Below are 22,849 nucleotides of genomic sequence, written 5' to 3' on the forward strand. Positions count from 1 at the left end.
ACAGTTGTAAAGTGTCTGACAGTCTTATATTATGTACCCTTATCGACGTGAAAGAATTGATATGCCGCGTGGCACTGGTATGAAACAGTTTCAGAAAATTATAGCTCTGTCCCAGAAAAAAATCGCCTTCTGTGAATAATAAAGTTGTACTTAACTTAAGTGTGTTACTTCTTTTCTACTTTTTTGAATGTATTAAAAAAGTGTAGCAAAACTATATGAAGGACTTTATGGGCATATTGAATTTCAGTTTACAATTAGACAAGAAACAAATGATTTAAATATCTTTTAGTTCTATCGAGTTTAAAGTATTAAACTATCAATTTTCATTTCAGTTGAAAATGTTTATTGATATTTTTTTGTAAATAATAATGGTAAACAAAGTATAGTATCGATTATGCTATATATTGATCACTATTAAACTTCAAAACAGTGAATGAAAATGTAGTGTGCCTCAAGGACCATATTTGAAACTCATCAACTCTACGTTGCTTTATAAATTACTTTATTTAAATGTTTATTGTTCATAAATTCTATTTCTTATACATGGTGTTGCGGTGATGGATGAAAAATGTCTTAGAGAGTGATGGGATATTAAAAATAAGGCAATTTTTTTTTCTATGCACCATAGGCATAACATATTTTGTTTCAGAGAAGGAGGAAAACAATGGCAATATTTTAGAATTAAACTTTAGTCATACCTTTTCCAATTATTGAAATTCAGTACAAGTAAATTTTTAAAGTGTTATTAGTTTTTAGCAATACGCTAGAGGTTGCTAGATACTACTTTTGCCAGTGGCATAACCTTTTCGAGGTTAGGATTTTAATAGCGTATATCATAATAATGTAATTTTTTTTGCATAGAAAAGGCGCTTTTGTCCAAACTGCCGAAAACACAGTTTTTGAGAAAAACGCAATCAACTGAACCAAAGTTAACCAACTTCTTTTTAATGTACTGGGTGCCCAGAAACTAATAAGTGATACATTAACGGTAGTTTTCTTGTGTAAAAATAAACCTCTTTAGGTCGAGATACAATTCTGCTTTCTTAAAAAGATTTCAAAAAAAATTCTTAATTTATTTTTGAAGACCTATAACTTTTTACGCAAAATTGTAACAAGCTAAATTTATTTTATCCATTCTCTTGCAGACTTTTTTGTAAAAATACAATTTCAAAATTCAAGACATACACTATAGAAAACCTAACATCAAAAAGATTGTCACAAAATGTCACCAATAGAGAGAAAGAGAGAGGGGGGGAGCCTTCTAGCAAATAGTCAAAAACTAACACAATGTGACATTGGTTCTTGAAAAAGATGTTGCCAAAATTTTATTTTATAGTCATTTTTAACTTATCATAAAGATGATGCCAGTCGTATTTTTTTGTTCTATTACTTTCTAAATCTTTTGTATTCATTTCCGGGACACCCTGTATAATTCGACATACAGGGATAAAAATATATACAAAAATTCAAAATGCAATGCATCTAAATATAATGATTTTACTCTTAAATGGTGGATTTCAGTGGCGTGATACTAAAATTCATTTTTTGTGTAAAATCTTAGAAATTTCAAAATATATCAAATTCTAAAAAAAATGCCTACTTGAAAAATATCATAGCCTCTCGTTTTAACTTGTAATGATTTTTGTAATAAGCATAAAAAATTTAGTACATGTGCAAAATTTCATTTAAGTATCCTTCAAAGTTTCGAAAATATTAAAAGAGAACCATCTTGAGTTTTCAACTGTATACACCATGTATATTAAAAGCTTTTAAGACATTTTTTATATTTACACGAACTTTTCTTTATAAAATCGCCTTAGAATCATCTCTCAAAATTTCTGCATGTTGTTTTGGAAAACCCTGTATATATTTGTATTAATTGTCTAAATTTTGTTATACAAATTTTTTAGTTCCTTTATAACGAAGTAATATGTTGTTACGGTGAATTTACCAAAACTCCATAAATTTCCATAGGCCATATTTCTTGAGGGTATGAATCAACGACTTAATTTTAAATCGGCATTATAATAAGCTCCAGGGGATTTTTACGAGGGACCTGCCTAATAACTACACAAAGCGCAAGGAGACGTCGCTATAAATAACACTATAAAATTTTTATTAAAATAGTTCCCCTATTTCGGAGATAAATAGCTGTCTATATATAATTTAATAGCTCTATTTTCGGCGATATATCACATCCTCGAAACCGTTTACGCCTGTCGTCTCTTTTCAATAAAATATGAGCTTCGTCTGTCGGGAATTAGTTATGACAATTACACTGGCGTGACAAGTTGTAATCGAGGGAAATTCGTCAGAGGGTTTCGTGGAAATCAAAATTGGAGGTCTATGAGCTTGTGTGATGTGTTGAGATAAGCGGCAGACTGTACCTTGTTCGAAATGAGATAAAAAAAAATAAAAATTAATATTGACAAAATATCTTGCTTGGAATTATATGATTTGGAAGGCCTTTTCTCTACCCCCAAAAAGTATATCTTTTATGTTTTTCTTCATATTAGGGAAATTTAATTAAAAAAACAAAACACTGATTAAGAATAATTTCAGATATACAGGGTGTTTCATTTCCGATGTGCCAAAGGAACACAGATGATAGAGAAAGTTTGATCAAAAAAGTTCATATCGACATGTGTCCGAAAACGCTCCCCTGTGGTGCTACGCCTCTTTAAAGGGGGCCATTAAGACACAATTTTATTACAATATCTCGAAAATGCTTCGAAATAAATTGATAAAATGTTATAGAGAAGTACCATTCAATAAGAGGAATTACTTAACCAAATTGACACATTCTTTTCAGGGGCGTCTCTACGAGAGGCAAGCCAAAGTTCAAAATCTGTAACTTTTTATATTTGTCAAATTCGTAATTCTTTCATTACGATATCTGCAACGGTTTTCCAGAAAAAGCCGATTTTAACTTTTTATGCTTCTACTGAAAATTAAAAATTATAAAGAACCTAGAATTCTATTTTCCCTACATGAAACTAGTATATCTTTTTTTATGTCGAAATGGTCAAGAATTTCGATTTTCGAAGAAAGAATTACAAATTTGACAAATAAAAAAAGTTACGGATTTTGAACCTTGGCTTGCCCCCCATAGGGACGCCCCTGAAAACAATGTGTCAATTTGGTTCAGATAAAGTAATTCCTCGTAATAAATGGTACCTCTGTCTAAAATTTTATCAATTTATTTCGAAGCATTTTCGAGATATTGTAATAAAATTGTGTCTTCCGTGACCTCAAAAACCTATGTACCTACTGTTTCACATTTTTCTAATGTTTTTTTTTTCACAATTTGACCTTGAGATGACCTTGAATCTGACATAATGGAGGTTAGCTGGCCTTGGATTTGTAATCAGCGCCCCCAAATACCCTTATAATCAAGTATGATGATACAGCTTGTGCGAAATAACATATGTTTCATATATCCAAACACTCGTCGACTACCAGACTTTCTAGGAGGCCTATTTGGGCGTTGTACCCATGAGAACTTTTTATCAGAAGGTCAAATACTATTGAAAAAAATTGGTTGCAACCAATTCGACGGGGAACCAAAATCCCATATATTGGGAAATCACTTCAAAAGATCTGTTATATTCAAGTCAACCACAAACAAAAGAAGCACTAAATAAAGTTCAGTGAATGTTGTCTGTACTACCTAAAGACTAGTGGCGGTTTAATGTGTCACATACACTTAATACAATGAGTTTTCATTTTAGAAAGCACACACTTTTTTATACGTTAAGCCGCAGTATAATTTGGTATATGGCATTTTCTACCTTATAATACACTTGTTACTAGCACAATGATACCCCAACTGTTATCCGCAAACACCTCTATATAACAATACCAGTTTTATAAACAACTATCTCTAGTAATCATCAGATGGCGCTAGTGTTAGGGACGATGGCAATGAAGTACCTATTAAATGGCACAGTAGATACTTATACTTGCTGGCACATAAATCTTCAATAAGATAAGTATATGTTGAAATAATTGTAATTGAAAATGAATGAACAAAACTTTTTTTTATGTCGCAGACAGCAATATTCCCAGAATTCGTTTCAGGTTATCCAACTTAAGTCGTGACATCTTTTCATCACAATATTTGACAACAAATTATCGTATGTAAATACTTATGTTTCATTCGTCAGGGGATTATTTGATTTCACATCTTTTATTGCCCGTTCTAACATTTCATCTAATAGCATACACCAATTTTATTGCCTAAAAACATAAAACTGGTCGTAAATATACGTTTAATTTAATTATTGCGTCGTTTATTGATTCATGATTAACGCAGTTATTGACTGCATATATGTTAAACTACGTGGAAACAACGTCGAATATCGACGTGATCTAGACGATAGCGACTTTTGGGCGTTTCAGTCTCCGGAAATGGCTTCCTGTAACATAAACAAATGAAATATCGGCGGGGCCACCTACCTCGAACGCATTTCCAGCGGGAAAAGAGGCAGCAGGCTTACCTTTCAGTGGGACGCGTCTTCAAGATGGATCGGTCAATTTCGGATGACCGTAGATATTGACAAACCGATAACTTCTGGTGGGCCACGAACAATTCAGATAACCAAATATCTGGAAAGGTCACTTATCAGCTGGCAACTCATTTTGGTCTCTCAGCAGCTGTACTATAACAAAAGACGACCTGACGGGAATTGATTCCGGAAATTGTGGAAAGACTCATTTATATCCATAACGTGGGGATTATGGGGAAAGTAAAGATGGATTTTTTTGTTCTTTATTGCGGTGAAACTTTCAATGGGAGGCCTTAAATCAAACTAATTCTGATGCCGGGATGACGGAGATGTATGAGGGGACTTAAAATAACAAAAATAAAGTGCTTTCGGAAGTTTTCCTGTATTAACTTACAGGCAGGATTCAGCTACGTGGAACAGTGACAAATACACTTGAAAAACCACGTTCCAGACACAAAATAATATCTATATTAATTATTATAAACTGATGAATCTAAAGATAAATCAGGCAAAGATTAAAGTTCTATCTGGATGTGTATAAAAATATAAAGGAACCTCCATCGATTCTTGGGGCCAAAGCAAAACCACTTAACTAAACTACCTTTTGACTACCAAAGTAATTGTAGAAATATTCTCTAAAGAAGTGTGAGATATTTTCTTTAAACCACAATTTTGGTGAAGTGCACAGAGTTTAATTATATCGATCATGCTTTCGAGTTATAAAACCCTCTTTATCAGGATCTCGAAACTGAAAACTAAACAAATTATGATGTACATACACTAGATTAGATTAAACAATTTTTTTAATGCCAAAACTAAATTTTGTAGGTTATGATATCCACTTGTTATGTCCCTTCATGAAAAACTGGTTAACCTCAAAAATGTGAGCTACAATTATTGTTAATTTTGTCTTTCCAATTCTCTCTCTGCACGTGCTTAGATGAGAATATGGTATCGGTGAGGCAAATTGACATAAGCTGCTATTTCTTTTGGCACATTCCTTATTCTGTTGACGCCAACCACTTGGTTATCACATTTTCCCTGACATACTTCATAAAAAGTCTTCGAGTCTTGTAGTAACTGCCGGACGTAAAGCACAGCATACAGGGTGATTCAGTCAAAATGTCATTAATTTTAAGAGCAGATAGAGAAAAATGAGTATAATACGATGGCGTGATTAAAAAAAATTTAAATGCATATTTAAGCTGAAAAAAATATATTTTCAAATCATTATTTAATCCCCTTTTCAGGCTGTTATTGACCGGCTGACGTCAGCCGGCTACGATATGAACAAGGCGCCCATAATAATTTAAAATGCTATAAATTATTTGTTATAATTATTCAATCAACATGTTAAATTGTTATTGTTGCGCAGCAAGAACCTCGAGGAGTTCTGAGCATGCCTTGCCAAAAATCAGTTTTTATTAACATCATAATGTTAATTTTTGAATTTGCTGTAAGCCTTCGGGCTTTCAGCAATGCGGCCCAATTAAACGATCGCCATATATTCCTGCCCATACATTGACACCGAATCTCCTCTGAAAGCTAAACCGACGAGTAGTGTGCGGGTTTTCATCTGACCAAATGTGACTATTATGGCTGCAAAGAAATTAGTTCAGTTTCACTTTAAATAAAATTGAATATTGAAGTTACAAAACTCCAAGAGTACAAATAATTTAAATTTCATTTCATAACCATTTCAATTTCATTACAGAAATAATGACATAAAAAACCAACACTCATTAGATAAATTATAAACTCGGTACGTGTTTCCGACCTAGGCTAACCTGTTTCTAGGTCACTAACCTTCTAATTTGCACGTGCTCTATAGTCTAGGAGACATATAGTGTTCCGTTCAGAGTGCCACGGCTGCAAACAACTTATTCTTAACTATTTTAACCTCCTGAATCCAAAAAACTTGGTCGCAAAGCCTGAAAGTGGTCAGTTTAATTGTTATCAACAAATGAAATATTTAAATGGCTGTAAAAAGTTTATTTTGAAGTTTTAGTATTTCGATTTATTTATTATTCAATATGCAGTTGCGGATAACCAAAGTTTACATAATAAATGTAAACTTTAGTGTAAATCTAAACTTTGGTGTAACCTAGGTAGGTACTTATTGTTTCTGAGAAAGCAATACTTATGTTTTTTACCTGTTTAAAATGCCAGCACGAGTAAAACAGCATTCATCTGTCCAGAGCACTTTGTTAATAAAATTCTGCTGCACTTCGATTTAGGAACCAATTGCAAAATTCAAGACGATGTATATAGCAGTTTATCAAAGATTCTTATTAAAACGTAAAAAACACATTCCTTTCACTTTGGTAATAAAAAAGGCATTTAATTTTTATATTTAAATATTTATCTTTGCAACACAATTCACTTAGTATTACTAAAATAGAAGGAAAGTAAGTTTTTGTAGAAAAGTGATGTCTATGGAAGTTTATCAATGATTCTTATTAAAACATAAAAAAAACACATTCCTTGCACTTTAGTAATAAAAAAGGCATTTAATTTTTAAATTCAAATATTTATCTTTGCAGTATAATTAACTTAGTATTACTAAAATAGAAGGAAAGTAGGTTTTTGTAGAAATGCGATGTCTATGACAGTTTATTAATGATCCTTATTAAACATAAAAAACAGCACATTACATCCACTTTAGTAATAGAAAAGGCATTTAATTTTTGAATTCAGATATTTATGTTTGCAGTATAATTCACTTAGTATTACTAAAATAGAAGGAACGTAAGTTTTTGTGGAAAACCGATGTCTATGGCAATATATCAATGATTCTTAAAAAATCATAACTGCAATCAAGTAGGCTTAGGCTTGTGATGTCAAAATCGTCTTCGCTATACGTCACGTTGACAGTCATTTTCTCTAGCTTCCAATTTACAATTAAATCATGGCAATGAACAACCAAAAAACTAATTTAAAACCTTGTAGTATATGTAATTCTTGCACCAAAATAGGGGACATTCTTATGTCTCATAAAAATTTAAAGTGTTTGCCATATTTACTGAAAAAAACTGGAATCAGTCCGCGTCAAGAAAACCTTTTCGCAGCTATTCAAAAGATTTTGGAGGAAGTTATCCCATCTTTTTTACGTAAAACCAGGGCTCAGCAGAACAAAATTTCATCAAATTATTACATATATTTTATGAAACACAGACATCTGATAGAAATGAAAAATAAAGGTAATAATTATGATCCTCACTACTCTTCGTTGCGAAGAGAAGAGTTCCAGCCAGAATTTCAAAAACATTTAGCGTTAATAGAAGAAATCTCGGAACAAATATTTGGTAAATAATTATTTGTATCTATTTATTATCTTAACATAATAAATAAAAACATTGCAAAGCAAAATTCTGGATAGGAACTGATTTTTGAACCATATGATAAGTTTCCATGGGCAAATGTTGAAATTACAGTATGTAATTGACTTAAAATGACAGGTATAAAATTTTCCAAGAAATTTTGTAGTCCTTACTATGCGGCAGATTTAGTTATATGGTCTAACTTTGATCCCAAGAGTCTATAGTAGTATAATTTTATTCAGAAACCGCCAAAAGCAAAAAATAGTTTGTGTACAAATACTTCCCCTTCAAATATTCAACACTGTGGAACTGGGACAAGGCCAATCAATGCTCGTCTATTTTCAGTGAAAACAACTAATAATAATCAAATCTCGGAGTTCTACCTGGAGATTTAATAAATATTCAATTACCCACCAGAGTATCATTGTACCTATACAGTAAAGTCTCCCTTAAAAAAAAATTCCTCCCTAGAGGCCCCTGCTACGAAAATATTGTATCAACTTTTTATCGCAGTTGTTATGTTAGCTTTTTTGTGTAAAAGTAATTTATAGATCCACTTCGTCCAATAATATTTCTTGCCGATCATCAGTGGGATGCGAAAGGATGAGGCATAAAAGGGAGGCGGATAAGAAATAATTATCTTTATGGGCTTTTATGCAGTACACAACCGAAGGGGGTGTATTGTTTGTTCTCCCTAATCATCGCCAAGGCCTGCAATAACTCATAATTCTATTATGTACACTAACAAGGCGGGAATACTGTTCTTTTTACGTTTATTTCCATCCCAGTATAGACAGAACAGATTTAATTATTGTACAGGGGCGTTCGCATAATATTCACCCCCTTATCATTTTGAATTTCTGTCTAGGGAAGAATGGTAAAAGATAACGTTTTAGGAAATTAACAATCTCAAGGAAAAAATATAAAAAAATAATTGAATTTTGCGTTTTGGAGCCAAACTTTTGTCTTTTTTTTGGAACACCCCGATATTTGACAACGAAAAGTAACAACACATCGTGAGAAGAAAATATACACGCGTACTTCTACACAACGTATCAGATATGTATGTACATTTTTCGTGTATAAAAACACAAATGTAAAAAGCTTATATGAATTCTTGTATCTCTTACACGAATCAAGATTTCGCTATATGGTTATTTCGTTGTCACACATTGCTGGTAATTTACATTTGTCGAAATCTGCTGTTCATCGAATATTTCAAAAGCACAAATATCCATACAAATTTATTTCATCCAGTACAAGAGTTATCTGAACACGATTTCGACGAAACGAATTTTGTGAACACATTCATTTGTGTAATCGAGATATTAATTTAGTAAAGAACATTATTTTTTCCGATGAAGTTACATTTTCTCTAAATGGTATTGTTAATAGACAAAATTGTCGGTACTGGGCAACAGAGAACCCGCACTGGATGATGGTGGCTCATAGTCAGCATCCTGAAAAATTAAATGTGTGGTGTGGAATAGTAAGAGAAAGAGTAATATAATAGACCCATATTTTTTGAGCAGTAGTTAACTGGGCAGAGATATCTTGAATTTCTCCAATTTGAATTGATCCCGCATTGGTGATTTTATTTTCCAATCCATTGGAAATAGACTCCCCTGACGAAGATTTTGTTTTGCAACAAGATGGTACTCCGTACATTTTTAAATGAAACGTTTCCCAATCGATGAATAGGAAGAAGAGGATTCTTCGAATGGTCTGCACGGTCGCCAAACCTAACCCCATTAGATTATTTTTTTGTGAAATTACTTAAAATCAAAAGTGTATGCTTATAGACCAGAAAATTTGGAAACGTTAAAAGAGAAGATCCGAACTGAAGTGCGTGCTATAACCCTTTTGAAATGGTTGAAAACGTGCAAATAGAGTTTATCGATTGCCTTGGATATTTTCAAGCAGATAATTGAGCAAATTTAAAATATTTAATTTAAAGGTTGTTAATTGTTTGAATTTAAAGTTATTTTTTATCGTTCTCAATAAATTTCTTATGTAACCCAATAATTTTTTTAGCGTTTTATACTTTGCCATTTAAATAATTGTCACTGATGTCACAATTCAATAATGTTAGAAAAGACCCGAAAACCATATCAAAACATGGCATTTAATTAAAATCTCTCGACGTGTCTCGGTAATGTTGTGAAAAATAAATACCTTAAGTTTTATTGAATTTATACATTACATTCGGGATGCACTGCATATTTTTCTAACAACGGCATGTACATCATACCACTTAAGCCATGATAATCCTAGAATTATAAGAGAAAGAAATTTTCAAAATCTATTAGGGTCATACTCCTTTGATGGTTCTTTATCTGATTAACGGTATAACAATTTGTGAGAGATCAGTTACAAGAGTATTTGGAAGAATTAACAGTTAATGAGTATGTCCATGTTATTTTCCAACAAGACGTTGCACCTCCACATAATGCCCAAATAAACATAAATTATTTGAATGCTATATTTGGAGACCGCTAGGTTGGTACAAGAGGACCCATACATTGGCCGCCATGATCCCTAGATATGAATCTATTGGATTTCTTCCTCTGGAGTTTCGTAAAAAATGAAATTTATCTAACACCACCAAATATTTTGAAAAAAAATTTTCGAATTTTCAAAATGTTGCACGGCCTCAAATAAAGCATCTAGATACTTGAAATCGGTTTATTATGACGACCACAGTAAATTTTTAAAGTCAACTCTTTTTTTAATTTTTAAACAACTATGTATATTACATTTATCAATTTGCAAGTTAGTTTTTTTCAAAAATTATAATTTTACAGCACTCGGAAAGACGCTTCCCTAAAGAAAAAAGTTAAATTCCGTTTATTAGTTCTCGAGATATAAGCGGTCAAAGTTTATCCGCATTTACCGTTAATTTATAAATAATTTAGCAATAATCTTTGATCCAGTAGCTTCGTTTTTCCGAGTTCTAAGCTGGAAAAAATTTTCATATTCATAAGTTATCGGCAACATACATCAGCGGAAAAAATGTCGCTTGTACGCGCGATAAGTGACTCAAAATACGAAAAGTGGGGGAGGGGGCTTTCGCTCCGAGACTGAATTCGGAGGTTCAAAATGGGAAGGTACAAAAAAATGCATTATCTCGACTTCTAATGGACCAATTTCGATATTTTTTTTTACTCCGATGTCTCGAGAGCTAAGGAATTCGAATATCGTAATACCAACTGTCTAATTTGCACATATTTTGTTATAAACAAAGTTTATTATTTATGCATTAAATATATTGTATATTTTGCCCTATGCTATTGCATTTTTTTCAATGAAAAAATTTGTTTACGTATATATTTCAACACTCTGAATATGAATATGTATTTAGTTATAATTATTACAATTATTTAAATAATTTTTGTTTAACAAATTAAAAACAAAATTATTTGGAAATTAATTTTTTTTTGTTAAATACAGATAAAATTAAGAAAAAATAAGTATCTACTTTAAAATTATAATTTTTGAAAAAAAAAATAAATTTGCAAGTTGATAAGTAAATGTAATCTAATTGTTTAAAAATAAAAGAAATTGGGTTAACTTTAAAAATTGACTGTGGCCGTCCTAATCAACCGATTTCAATTTTTCAAAAACCGTTTGTAAGGGTGAGCGGTCTTTTCTATGTGAAAAAATTCTCTAGATGCTTTATTTAAGGCCATGCAACATTTTAAAAATTCGAAAATTTTTTTCAAAAAATTATTTTGCGAAAACTATAGAACCGATTTTAATGAGATTTGGTGTGTTGTTTTAGTATACTCTAAAGTTTTTTTTACTAAAATTAGAATGCCCTCGGATCAATTAAAATATTTTTAAAAAATTATCCAAAAAACTTGATTATTTTGCCTTTTTTTTTTCATCAATTATTGCTATTTTGCAACATCGGTAATAAATTTAAACATTTTTAACTTACAAAATTCAATTCTAAAACTTTTTTCCTCTTCAATATTCTTTCAAAATACATAGCTTCCAAGATATAAGTAAAAAACTCAGATAAGATAGGTATTTTTTAAACATTTTTGCAATTTTGAAAATGTTCCGGGCTTCGCCCAGGTCTAGGCGTCTACACTTTTATTATGTGAGTTGTACTGAAGGTAATCCAGAAAAAAATTGCTTGCCCCCTCTGACATCCACCTCAAAACAGATCCGCCCTGGTCTATTATGTGTCGAGAGAAATGGACAACAGTTTGTGAACAGTACTTTTAAATTTCACTATTCATTTAACATTTTTTGTTTGCATTTGATATTGTATTGTACAATTTTTTGTTTATTAGTATTACTAAGTTGTTGTTACATACATATTTTTCCTATATCTTAACTGTCTTAGATTAGCTTCTAGTTTACTAAACTTTCTTTTGTTGGGAAAAATTCTATTAGGATAAATAACGTTGTCGATATAAATGTAAACTCATTAAAATGTTTTTCCTACATTCATAATAAACCTGCAGTATATTAACTAATTCAGTAAAATCATTTATTTTGTTATAAGTTGAAAGGACAGTACGTAACTAACTGCAAACAAAGTCTTCTATTTGATATGATTTAGAAACCGAGCACCGTAAACTAAAGTCAAAGGCTGAAAGTTTTCCCATATTTTCTCAAAAATTTCATTATGTAAAAGCATACAGATTTCATATGGTTGGAAAGAGAATAAAAAAATCAATCAAAACGTGCAAAAATATTTATACAATCCCATTTAAAAAAATATGACTAAAAAAATAAATGTGCGTCAGTATAAAGAAAATAACATCCCATTTAAAAATATATATACTTTACAGGGTGTCCAAAAATGGGTAACCGAGTTAGGTATAGACTGTATAATAAAGTGAACGCCCCCTGCTGAAAAATTATGAATCGCTACCAGACAAAATTTGTAAAACAAACTTTTATTAGGTAAAAGTGTACTCTGCTCCAATTACTTACTTATTACTTACATCTTTCCCCTAAAGATAAGTAGTCCAGGGCAATATCTCAAAGCAAACAGCATTGTTATAGACTTAATTAAATTACGCATAAATATTAAAAGGTTGCTTACGTCTCCGGCTTGTTTCGACTTTATTTAAAACTTGTTCCTCGCATTGTTGAGACAGAATGGAATAAAGGTGGCGCCCAACAAAGACAATTCCCATTCCCTGACACAAACGGCCCTCTCTCTCCCTTCCCCCTTACGTTTTGTTCCTTTCAGCGGCGGAAGCTCGGCCCCCGCCAACCCCTCTACACCCATTAACCTACAAAAAGTATCGCGGCGAGGTGCATCCTGCTTAATGTACATGTATTGTAGAGCTCCCCAAGAATTCCGTACACCTGGGGACAGCCCCGTCTACCCCGTGATAAACGACGTCCTTGCGAGCGCGCCACCGGTTTTAATTCATCGCGTTCATGAGTAAGTGGGTCTATTAATGCAGCTGGAGGTGTCTTATATATTGCGTTCGCGAGCCTGGGCTGTCCTGTATACGTACACTAGGAACGAGGCAAACGAGAAGATCAATCCATGTATGGTTGCTTTCATTATTAATAGTTTACCATTGCACTATTACAATTTATCAGTGAAAACACTTTTGAATATAAATTAAAAAAGAATATACTTTTTTCGCATTTTGACTGATAATATGCTATTTTGCTAAATTCAAAATCATTTACTAAAGTGGCACTTTACCACATTTAAATGTATTACTATGTATATAGTAATGTCACTGTTAATAATATACAGAGTGTTCTGAAAATCCGTCAGGAAACCCTGGGAGATGATTCTAGGATTAAAATAGTAGCAGTATATAATGAAAATTTTTTTCGAATTGTCAATTATTGTTTGCAAGTTACAGCTTGTCAAAGTTCAATTTTTAAAATGTTTCTATTTCAATAACTTACTTAATTCAAGTTCAATTAGTCTGTCATTTGGCACACCCACTAAGTAGATGAAGACCAGTCAAAGAAAAGTTTCATTATGCGCCGCTAGAGGGCACTTTACCTAGAACTTAAAAATTGTTTTGTTCATAACTTTCTTCTCTGTGTTTATTGGTAATTTATAAAATTAATTGGAAATATTCTTTAAACATTCATTATTGCTTTGATAGTGCTTTGTTATATTGGGCCAGACAATAAATTGGAAAGTTGATCCTGTTTCTTTGTGTGATGTATTACAGGATTCAAATAACTTCCTGCTAGAACTCACTACTGAGATAAGTTCTCACGTCTCCACAGAAATAAAATATTAACTGACTCAAAATTCAAAATTTAATCCACTCATAATCCAAATTTTAATATAAATCAAATAAAAAAATTTTGGCGCCCAACATTCATACATTCAATACATACATTCCCTCATTCAATTCTATTCATAACATATCATATCATATCAGAACAATACATGCATATTAAAAGTACAATAATTATTCAAATTTGAAAAGTTAACAACAGCTTGACATGTTTTAATATACATAAGTTTTAATTATTATTCATTTTATGTATACATAAAAGATTGCTCCCAGTAAAATTACTCCCTAACAAGATTTAAACTTTCTGATATAGTAATATTTCTGTGATGTTATTTATAACGTCATAAGTGTACAACCGTTTTGCCTATCACTAATTTGGACTCGAACGTTCACATATTGATACCAAGTCAAGATTAACAGTGTCGACAACGTAGAAATAACGTCATCTAAGGGCAAACAGCGATACTAACCCCTCGAGGCTCGCTTCGTGAATATACACCGCTGTACATTATGTCTGACCAATACGAACTGTAATTAATCTGCTCATTAATTATTCCCTTTGTCATAACTACCTTCTGGCCTTCTGGCGTGGATATAAGTTTACTATGCAGTATTATAGGAGACCAGTGTAACGAATTAAAATCAAACAGACCCTGTAATTAATTTCGAAGCTATCAGATGTAATACGGTCAAAATATACATAACGCGCTCCATCTAGACTGGGTTCGATTACCTCATGTTTAGTAAGGAATTTATAGCCTCTTAGGGCTAATGAACTCCTTGGTTGTCAGGGCTTTCACTCAAGACCCTCAAAATGTGTTTACATAATAATTATGAAAGGGAATAAAACTGTGGTAACATCAAATCTAGTAACTTCGAATTTGACTTCTGTTTCTTACTAGTAGCATTATTTATTGACATTAGAGAAAATATTGTAGTACTATGTTTATCTCTAAAATAACTCAAGTAACACAGAATGGTTGATTAAACGTAAAAGTAACTTTTAGTATAACTTTTATATAACCAAGAAAATGTGGAATCTTTAGGACTGCTAGGAAATGTAGTAGTATTGTTTCAAAAATTATTTTTAACACCACTAAGCAACTAACCTTAAATAGGTAGTAATATTTTAACATCCTTTGTATAACCAAATATAAAGAGGTAAAAGCAACCTATTTATGAAAGTAAAAAACAAACATATAAATCACGTATTAACTGATCTGTATCAGTAACTAAAGAGAAGCTTTCCACCATGTAGTAAAGCTTTTGAAAAGACAACACGCAGTTGTTTCATTTATGATAATGAGCTTTGGTAAAGGCATCCAAAATAACCTTTTCTTCAATGAAACTACAATAGAACTCCAAATAAAACTTACATTAAGGTATTTATTATAATATTTATAAAGTTTCAGTCTTAATAATATGTAGTTACTTAATAAATGTTTTGTGTAACGTCACATATAATTAGATACAACTTTAACTCAAACTGTTTAACAATATCCATAAAGACCGTGTTGTAAACTTTAATAAAACTCTAATAAAAAATCATAAGACAACTCATATATACAATTTTATACTTACTTACTACAACTTTAATACGACTCAATTTTTTTTACTTTAATGCAACTCAAAATTGCATTAAACGACGTTTAGGAAACTTTTAATAGTTGTACAATCGCCATTAACGTCACATACAATTCAGTATAACATTAACTCAAACTTAAATAATATCCTTAAAGAGCGGGTTGTAAACTTTAATAAAATTCTAATAAAGGGCCATAAGATGACTCACCTACTTTACACTTTAACTATACTACAACTTTAATACAACTCAAAATTGCCATCTTTAATACAACTCAAAATTAAGATCCTCATAAAAACTTCATTAAACCACATTTATAAAACTTTTGATTGTTGTACAACCACCGTTAACGTTACATACAATTCAGTAAAACTCAAACTGTTAAATAACATTGATAAAGACCTTGTTGTAAACTTTAATGAAACTCTAATAAAGGACTATAAATCCAACTTACCTAGACAACTGTTACTTTAACTTTACTACAACTTTAATACAACTCAAAATTTTCAACTTTAATGCAACTCAAAAGTAAGATCCTTATAAAACTTCATTAAACTCAATACTTTTGATAGTTGTACAATCGCCGTTAACGTTACATACAATTCAGAACAACTCAAATTGTTGAATAACATCTATGAAGATTGTGTTGTAAACTTTAACAAAACTCTAATAAAGGACTATAAGCCAACTCACCTATACAACTGGATACTTTAACTTTACTACAACTTCAATTCAACTCAAAATTAGGATACTTATAAAAATTTCATTAAAGTACGTTTAGAAAACTTTTGATAATTGCACAATTGTCGTTAACGTTTTAGTTTTAATATTTCGAAAGAATAAGTCTTACAAACGTTTATTACAGTTTTAAAAACATTCTTAAAACTATGTGCTCATTGGGAATGCCTGCTAAAAATATCTGTTGCGAGGAAAAATAATTAATTATCAAATGTTTTTAATATTATGGATAAGGGCTCTTACAGTGTCTTATTTTTTGACATCGTCCTCCTGTTTTAAAAAATGCTTCAAGTTTGTGCTCAATAAGTGTGTTAGAGAGCAGAGGGACAAAAATAGGACACAAACAATTTCTACAAGAGCTTTCTTATTGATGTTACTAAACGATTCCTGTTATTTTTGGCTTCCCTCGTCTCAGAATCTTTGACGGTGGCCTTGAGTCACTCGCCGATTTATTCCGTTAATTTTCTCAACTTTCCAACCAACTCCCAAACAACAAGCACAATCCTAATGCAACAATTCAATTTGCAGCCTGCTCCGTGATCGATCCGACGCCTCGCCCCCCGTACGGAAATGAATTTACAGGACTATTAGGAGACCCTCTGGCCTCTTATCGACCAATTAAGATCTCGCATTATTGTTTAGACCGGAGGCACGAGGTCCAGTCCTCTAATGTGCTACAATGAGCCCGTCCGGGGTGATGTGATCAGATCGCGTCCGCTAGCGGAGATAAAAATGTGATTGCACCTCAGGCGGACTGGTAATTGGTTCAGGAACAATGCTCGCCTGCTTCTGGCTACAGTGCGTCTTCTGCTGGTCCGTGTTCATAGAGTGCGCCAAGACGGCACCTGCCCTCAAGGAAGATAAACTACAAGGTGAGGTTTCTGTTACTGATTGTCTAACGTCTAACGTAACGTGGCGGGTGAAATGGCTCCGCCCGTAGTGCGCCGCAGATCGTTCAGGTGCTCGACGAATACTTTTCTCTTCCACTGTTGCGCGTCTTGTAAAATGTTCCCTCGCCACGTTACGTTTTATTTTTAAGCCGCTGTGTAGAACGCGTGACAATGGTAGAAAGTGCACCAACTCAAATTAAACGAAATAAGCAAAACATAAGGTTATTGAAAAAAAATGTAGCTGAAGTTGTTATATAAAGTTTTTTATAAGTAAATTAAAAAATTAATGGATATTGAATGGTACACAATAACATGGTATTATTAAATTTTGGATCTTGTAACATAATATCAAACAGTGAAAAACTTGTATTTCGCACATTTAGATTAGGATATCTTGAAAATCTGAGGTGAAGCAGAAATTCTGATGTCGGATTCGGATTCAGCGAGTCAGAAACCTTCGGAAAGTTTCTAATATTAAATTTTATCGGTCTGTATTAATAACAGCACTGCCCATCAGACCTGCACAAACAATATCCACAAATCGCTAACTACTCTCCACGTGACGTCATAACATGTCGCAGGCATGTGCAATATCATACCTCTCAGTCTTTGTATCATATTTTGAATTTTTACCGCCAAGAACGGCGGTGACGACATTTTTAAGACTAAGGCGATGTTTTGCACTGTATTAGCTACATCTTGTCCAAACTTGGTTAGTGCATCGCTCTCACCGGAGTAATAGTTGTTTTGTTCTTTAGAGCATCCTTGACAGTACGGACACACGCACTACTTTTTATGTTTCTCCACCGGTTCCTCACGTCCAAAGTTCCATCGGGAGGGCACGAAACAGGACACTATTAAGCTTTTATGAGGCCGCACACTTCCCTCCCGCAAACCTCAGTAAAAATTCGACAGGCCGTTCCGAATCCCGAAACATCACGTCGGTCCGGAACTATTAACGGTCCTGCAAGACGATAACGGCCCCCGAGAGCTATCAACATTCTCTTAAAACTGACCTTTGTAAAGACGTGACGACGTGAGGTTGCGGACCGCGCGACCCTTGCTTCCATTTTCAATTAATGGGTGAAGAAATTGAATTAATCGGGGACCGGTGACTAATAATTATTAGCGGGCCCTTTCAACCCTTTTTTGTCGGGGCTTCTTGTCGAAGCTGCCCGGTAGACGTCGCGGTTTCCCTCAAATTAGTCAGGACGTGTGTTTATTCATGAAATAGCTACGCGGAATGAAAACTGTTGTAAAGCTGTGGACAATAAACTTCCAACGCTTACTCAGTGTAAATGTGGCTTTGCTGTCGAGAGTTTAAGCTCCCAATAATTCTGCTAATGTTTCCAATATTTTTATTCCTTTTTTGCTTTATTTACAAATACTGAAATAGTCGCATTTTTTGCTGTAACAGATTGGAACTACGGTTTCAATGCCTGTATTTCTATCAGTATCCATTTGTAGCCAGTATCTGATTTTTATTTGAAATTTGTTACTAACTATCATACTATAAATGTCAGTGGTGATCTAGAAAAAAAAATAGTTATTTGTTGTATGTTTGTTTGCAAGAATGTTTAAACGGGAGTACGTAGTTCGGGCATTTAATATTGTGTATAAAAGGCAATTAAAACACGAATGCAATACAACGTTTTATCCATAATCACATCACAATTATATCATATTTTTGTAAACTTATTGGAATTATTGGAATTTAATAAAAAAATATTCGCACGACTTGTTATGTCGTACTTAGTACTGCTATGATTGATTATTATCAATTATTTAATAAATAGTTCTATATGAATTTGGTAAAAATGCAAGATAGTGAACGTGTTCCTGTGACTGTGTTTAAAGTAGCTCAAGAAGTAATTTTCCATTTATTTTGCCAGCGAAATTCAGGGAACATTACGAAAAAGCGTTCGCCGGATTTAACGAATGGAGGGAAAAAACGAAAAGAAAGAAAAAAAAAGAAAAAAGCAGGCCAACATATTTTTTAAATTCGAAGAAAAAATATGCAAATTCATCTATGTGGTCGAAGTATTCGATATTGAAGGCTACTATAAAAGTCTACAAAAATATAGATATAAGAAAATATAACAAACTTACTGCATATTTGAAGAGTGAATCGAAAAGATACAAAGCACGAAAAGCTGCAGCATTGGAAAGAGCACATATTGAAGAATTTTTGAGTGGGGCTTCAGATAAAGAAAATTTAATGAGTAAGATAATATCTCTTTACCTTTTACATGTTGTTAGGAGTATAGTGAACTTTGAATTATTTTAGGTTGCACTAATAATGGGGGTCTCTGGTACCTGTGGAAGAGCTCCTCTGTAGCATAAAGTTATGTTGAGGAGTCTATATCTAACAAACTTGATATTGCAAGGAAAATCCAAGGAAAATATTCCTTACGAGAAGAGACATCCGTAACTTGTGCAAATTCTTCAGTTAGGCAGATGTTATGTGTTCCGAAAATGATGGCAACAATGCTACAAGGGTTGTTATTAACAGAAAAGAAGTTAAATGTGATAAAACAAAAAACGAAATGTCTATTACTATAAATGTAAATGTTAATGTTAATAGGTCGAATTTGATTTATTATAGATTTATTATTTTTTCATTATTCTACTAGTGAAATAAAGTTACTTTATTACACTCGTGGATAAAGTATCACTTTACACGGTTCATACTGCTACAAACTTACAATCTACCTACTTATTAATGGTAACATTAACATTTATGGTAAAGTAATTCGATGCCAAAAGATTATTGGAATCATTTTGTGATTGTGGTAAATTTATAGAACAGGTTGCCCCTTTGCTTGTGCTTGCTTCAGAAGTCTGCACCCCTTGTATCTTTTTAGCAATATCAATTTTGCTGGAAATTGACTCTTCTATATAACCTTCTGTCACGGTAGATGACTTCCATCCACCCTGACGTTTGAGTGTTGTAATATCCCCTCCAGCATTGGCCAAGAGAATTGAAGATGCGCGACGCAAGCCATGCCCTGTATATAAATTAGAATCTGCCAAGCCCAAAAATCGCGCAACAACATAAGGGATTTTTGATAGCTTATTAATACCAACACATTGACATGTGCATTTTCCCTCTTGAAAATTGCACATTTTGAGGCCTTATTATTAATATTTTCTAATTAATTCCCTTGGATTAACACAAAATCCTTCATTTAACACAGCGAAGCTTCTTGGTTTGTTCGTTTTAGTATTTGAAATCATGATGTGGATATACTGCTCTTTGTCCTCTATATTGTCTATGCTTCGATTGGTCAATTCCTCGCAACGGCAAGCGCCAGAAACTCCTAATATCAACGCCACCTAAAACAACAAATTTAATAAATATAACTCAGTTAACCTACCTTATTCATTAGATGATCTTTGTCTAGGGCTTCACGCAAAAATTGTTCGATTTGTTCTTTCTTTTTCTAAGACCTTGAATTATTTTGGTTGAAAATGTTTGTGCTTAGTCTTTAGAAATGTCACTAGTCTTCCGAATTTAGAAATTTCAATGTTCTTGTAAACTCTCAAAGTTGACTTCAACATGGAATATTTAGTCCACAATATGGATGGAGCTAGTTTCTCACTTAAATTGAAAAAATAAGCTAGCAAGACATCTTCATTTACGCCTTTCACCCCTTCTTTGTTGTATATAGATTTTGTTTTCTCCGGAATGATGGCCTGCAGTAGCCGCATTAGCTTTGTCTAAAATTTCAGATGGAATTTCCACATTTTCTATTTTTTCAGTCTTGGTTTTAGGATTTCGACGTGATTTCAACTCAAAAAGTGTAGTTTGTTTACTGACAACCCTTGGATACAGACACAATTTAGGTTGAAACTCGCATCTTTTGTAATATTTAAAAATACACTCATTTCGTTAAATTACCTTTTCTGACATTGACAACTTGAAATTTTAAGTTACTTTTATTTATTATTAAAACGAAATTCTATGAAAGTTTTGGATAAAATTTTGTATGGCACTTGTGTGTTACGTCATATAAGTTACTTGGGAAAATTAGCCTTAAACATTAGTTAAATATTTCCCAGCGTGACATACCGGGTGTTTCATGAAGTTCTCCCGGCACTAATAGAGGATGTTCCTTGAGTTATTTCTAGGAAAAAAGTTCATATAAACATGTGTCCGATTTGCTTTACTTATTGAGCTACTGAAAATAAAATAATGGAAATTAATTTTCATTTTTTTATTTTTAGGTAACATCGGTAATAATGATACATACATTCTTAATTTAAAAGGTTTTCGAAAATTTCACCTCCTATTTCAATACAGTTGTCAGCACGCCTGTGAATTGCTCGCCTTGCATTTCTAATATTCGCGTACTTTTCTTTTATTTGCGTTGCAACATTAACAATTCTTTGGATTAGAGCTTCGCGTGTTTCCACTTTCTCTTGATAAACCAAATCCTTCATCCAACCCCACATGTTGTAATCTAACGGATTGAGGTCTGGAGACCTAGCCGGCCAAATGTGTGGCCCACCTCGACCGATCCAGCGACCAGAGTAATGCTTATTTAGGTGAGCAGTGACAATTCGGGAAATATGAGTTGGAGCTCCATCAAGTACATTCTTAATCGTCTTGCCAGAGGTACATCTTCAAACAATCGCGGGAGTTCTTCCTCTAAAAATTGTAGATACGTTGGTCCATTAAGACGACCTTCAATAATAAATGGCCCTATAAGTTGATCGTATAACATTCCACACCACACATTATCGCTAAATCTACGTTGAAAATTACTTTCTACGGTGGCATGAGGGTTGATGTCCGACCATTGATGCACGTTATGGGTGTTGTTGATACTGTCTCTGGTAAATTGTGACTCATCCGTAAATAAGATGTAGTGATACAAATTTCTATTATTATTCAACCACTGACAAAATTCTACTCGCCTAGGGAAATCTTCTGGCTCCAGATGTTGAACACGCTGTAGATGGTATGGATACAACAGGTTCTTGTTTAATGTTCTCCATACCCTGGTATTGGGAATCACTAAAGGCGTGTACTAACACCGGGATTACGTTCGGCCATAGCAAGGATATTCTCTTCTTCTACAACACTCTGCTGACTTACCCGTTCGTAGTGAATGCGAACACTTGGAAGTGAACCAGTTTCTCTGAGTGCATGAAAAGTGGTAAACGTTTTCGGGGATGGAATGCGACGATTTGGGAAACGCCGTTGATATTCCAGTGAAGCTAGAGTAGCATTTCCATCGCAATTACCCAAAACAAACACCATATCGGCATACTCAGCAGTCGTAAACTTAAAAGGCATTGTTCGCGAATTTGCAAAATTTAATCTTCACACTAAACTGCAAGCTTGTCAAAACTGACAGTAACCTAGATAACATTTTACCTTGCAAATGTCGTCAGAGCACACTTGACCAATGCGTAGCGCGCCGAGACGTAACGCAACAAATTTGATTATTACTTTTACATTTAAATTTCAAATTCATGTAGCTCACAAAGTAAAGCAAATCGGACACATGTTTATATAAACTTTTTTTCTAGAAATAACCCAAGGAACATCCTCTATTAGTGC

The 22,849-nt window shown here is 33.0% G+C and overlaps 1 protein-coding gene across 1 annotated transcript in view; it reads left to right on the forward strand.

The window, feature by feature from the left end:
• LOC108909108 (alkaline phosphatase-like) overlaps positions 1–22,849 on the forward strand; it is a 316,537-nt gene that overhangs the window by 25,661 nt on the left and 268,027 nt on the right. The window contains exon 2 of the mRNA XM_018713342.2: positions 16,919–17,262. Within this exon, the coding sequence (XP_018568858.1) occupies positions 17,166–17,262 (97 nt within the window). The 5' untranslated portion in view covers positions 16,919–17,165. The remainder of the gene's footprint in view (positions 1–16,918; positions 17,263–22,849) is intronic.

The sequence above is a fragment of the Anoplophora glabripennis genome, unplaced genomic scaffold (assembly GCF_000390285.2).
Source record: "Anoplophora glabripennis isolate ALB-LARVAE unplaced genomic scaffold, Agla_2.0 scaffold375, whole genome shotgun sequence".
Lineage (NCBI taxonomy): Eukaryota > Metazoa > Arthropoda > Insecta > Coleoptera > Cerambycidae > Anoplophora > Anoplophora glabripennis.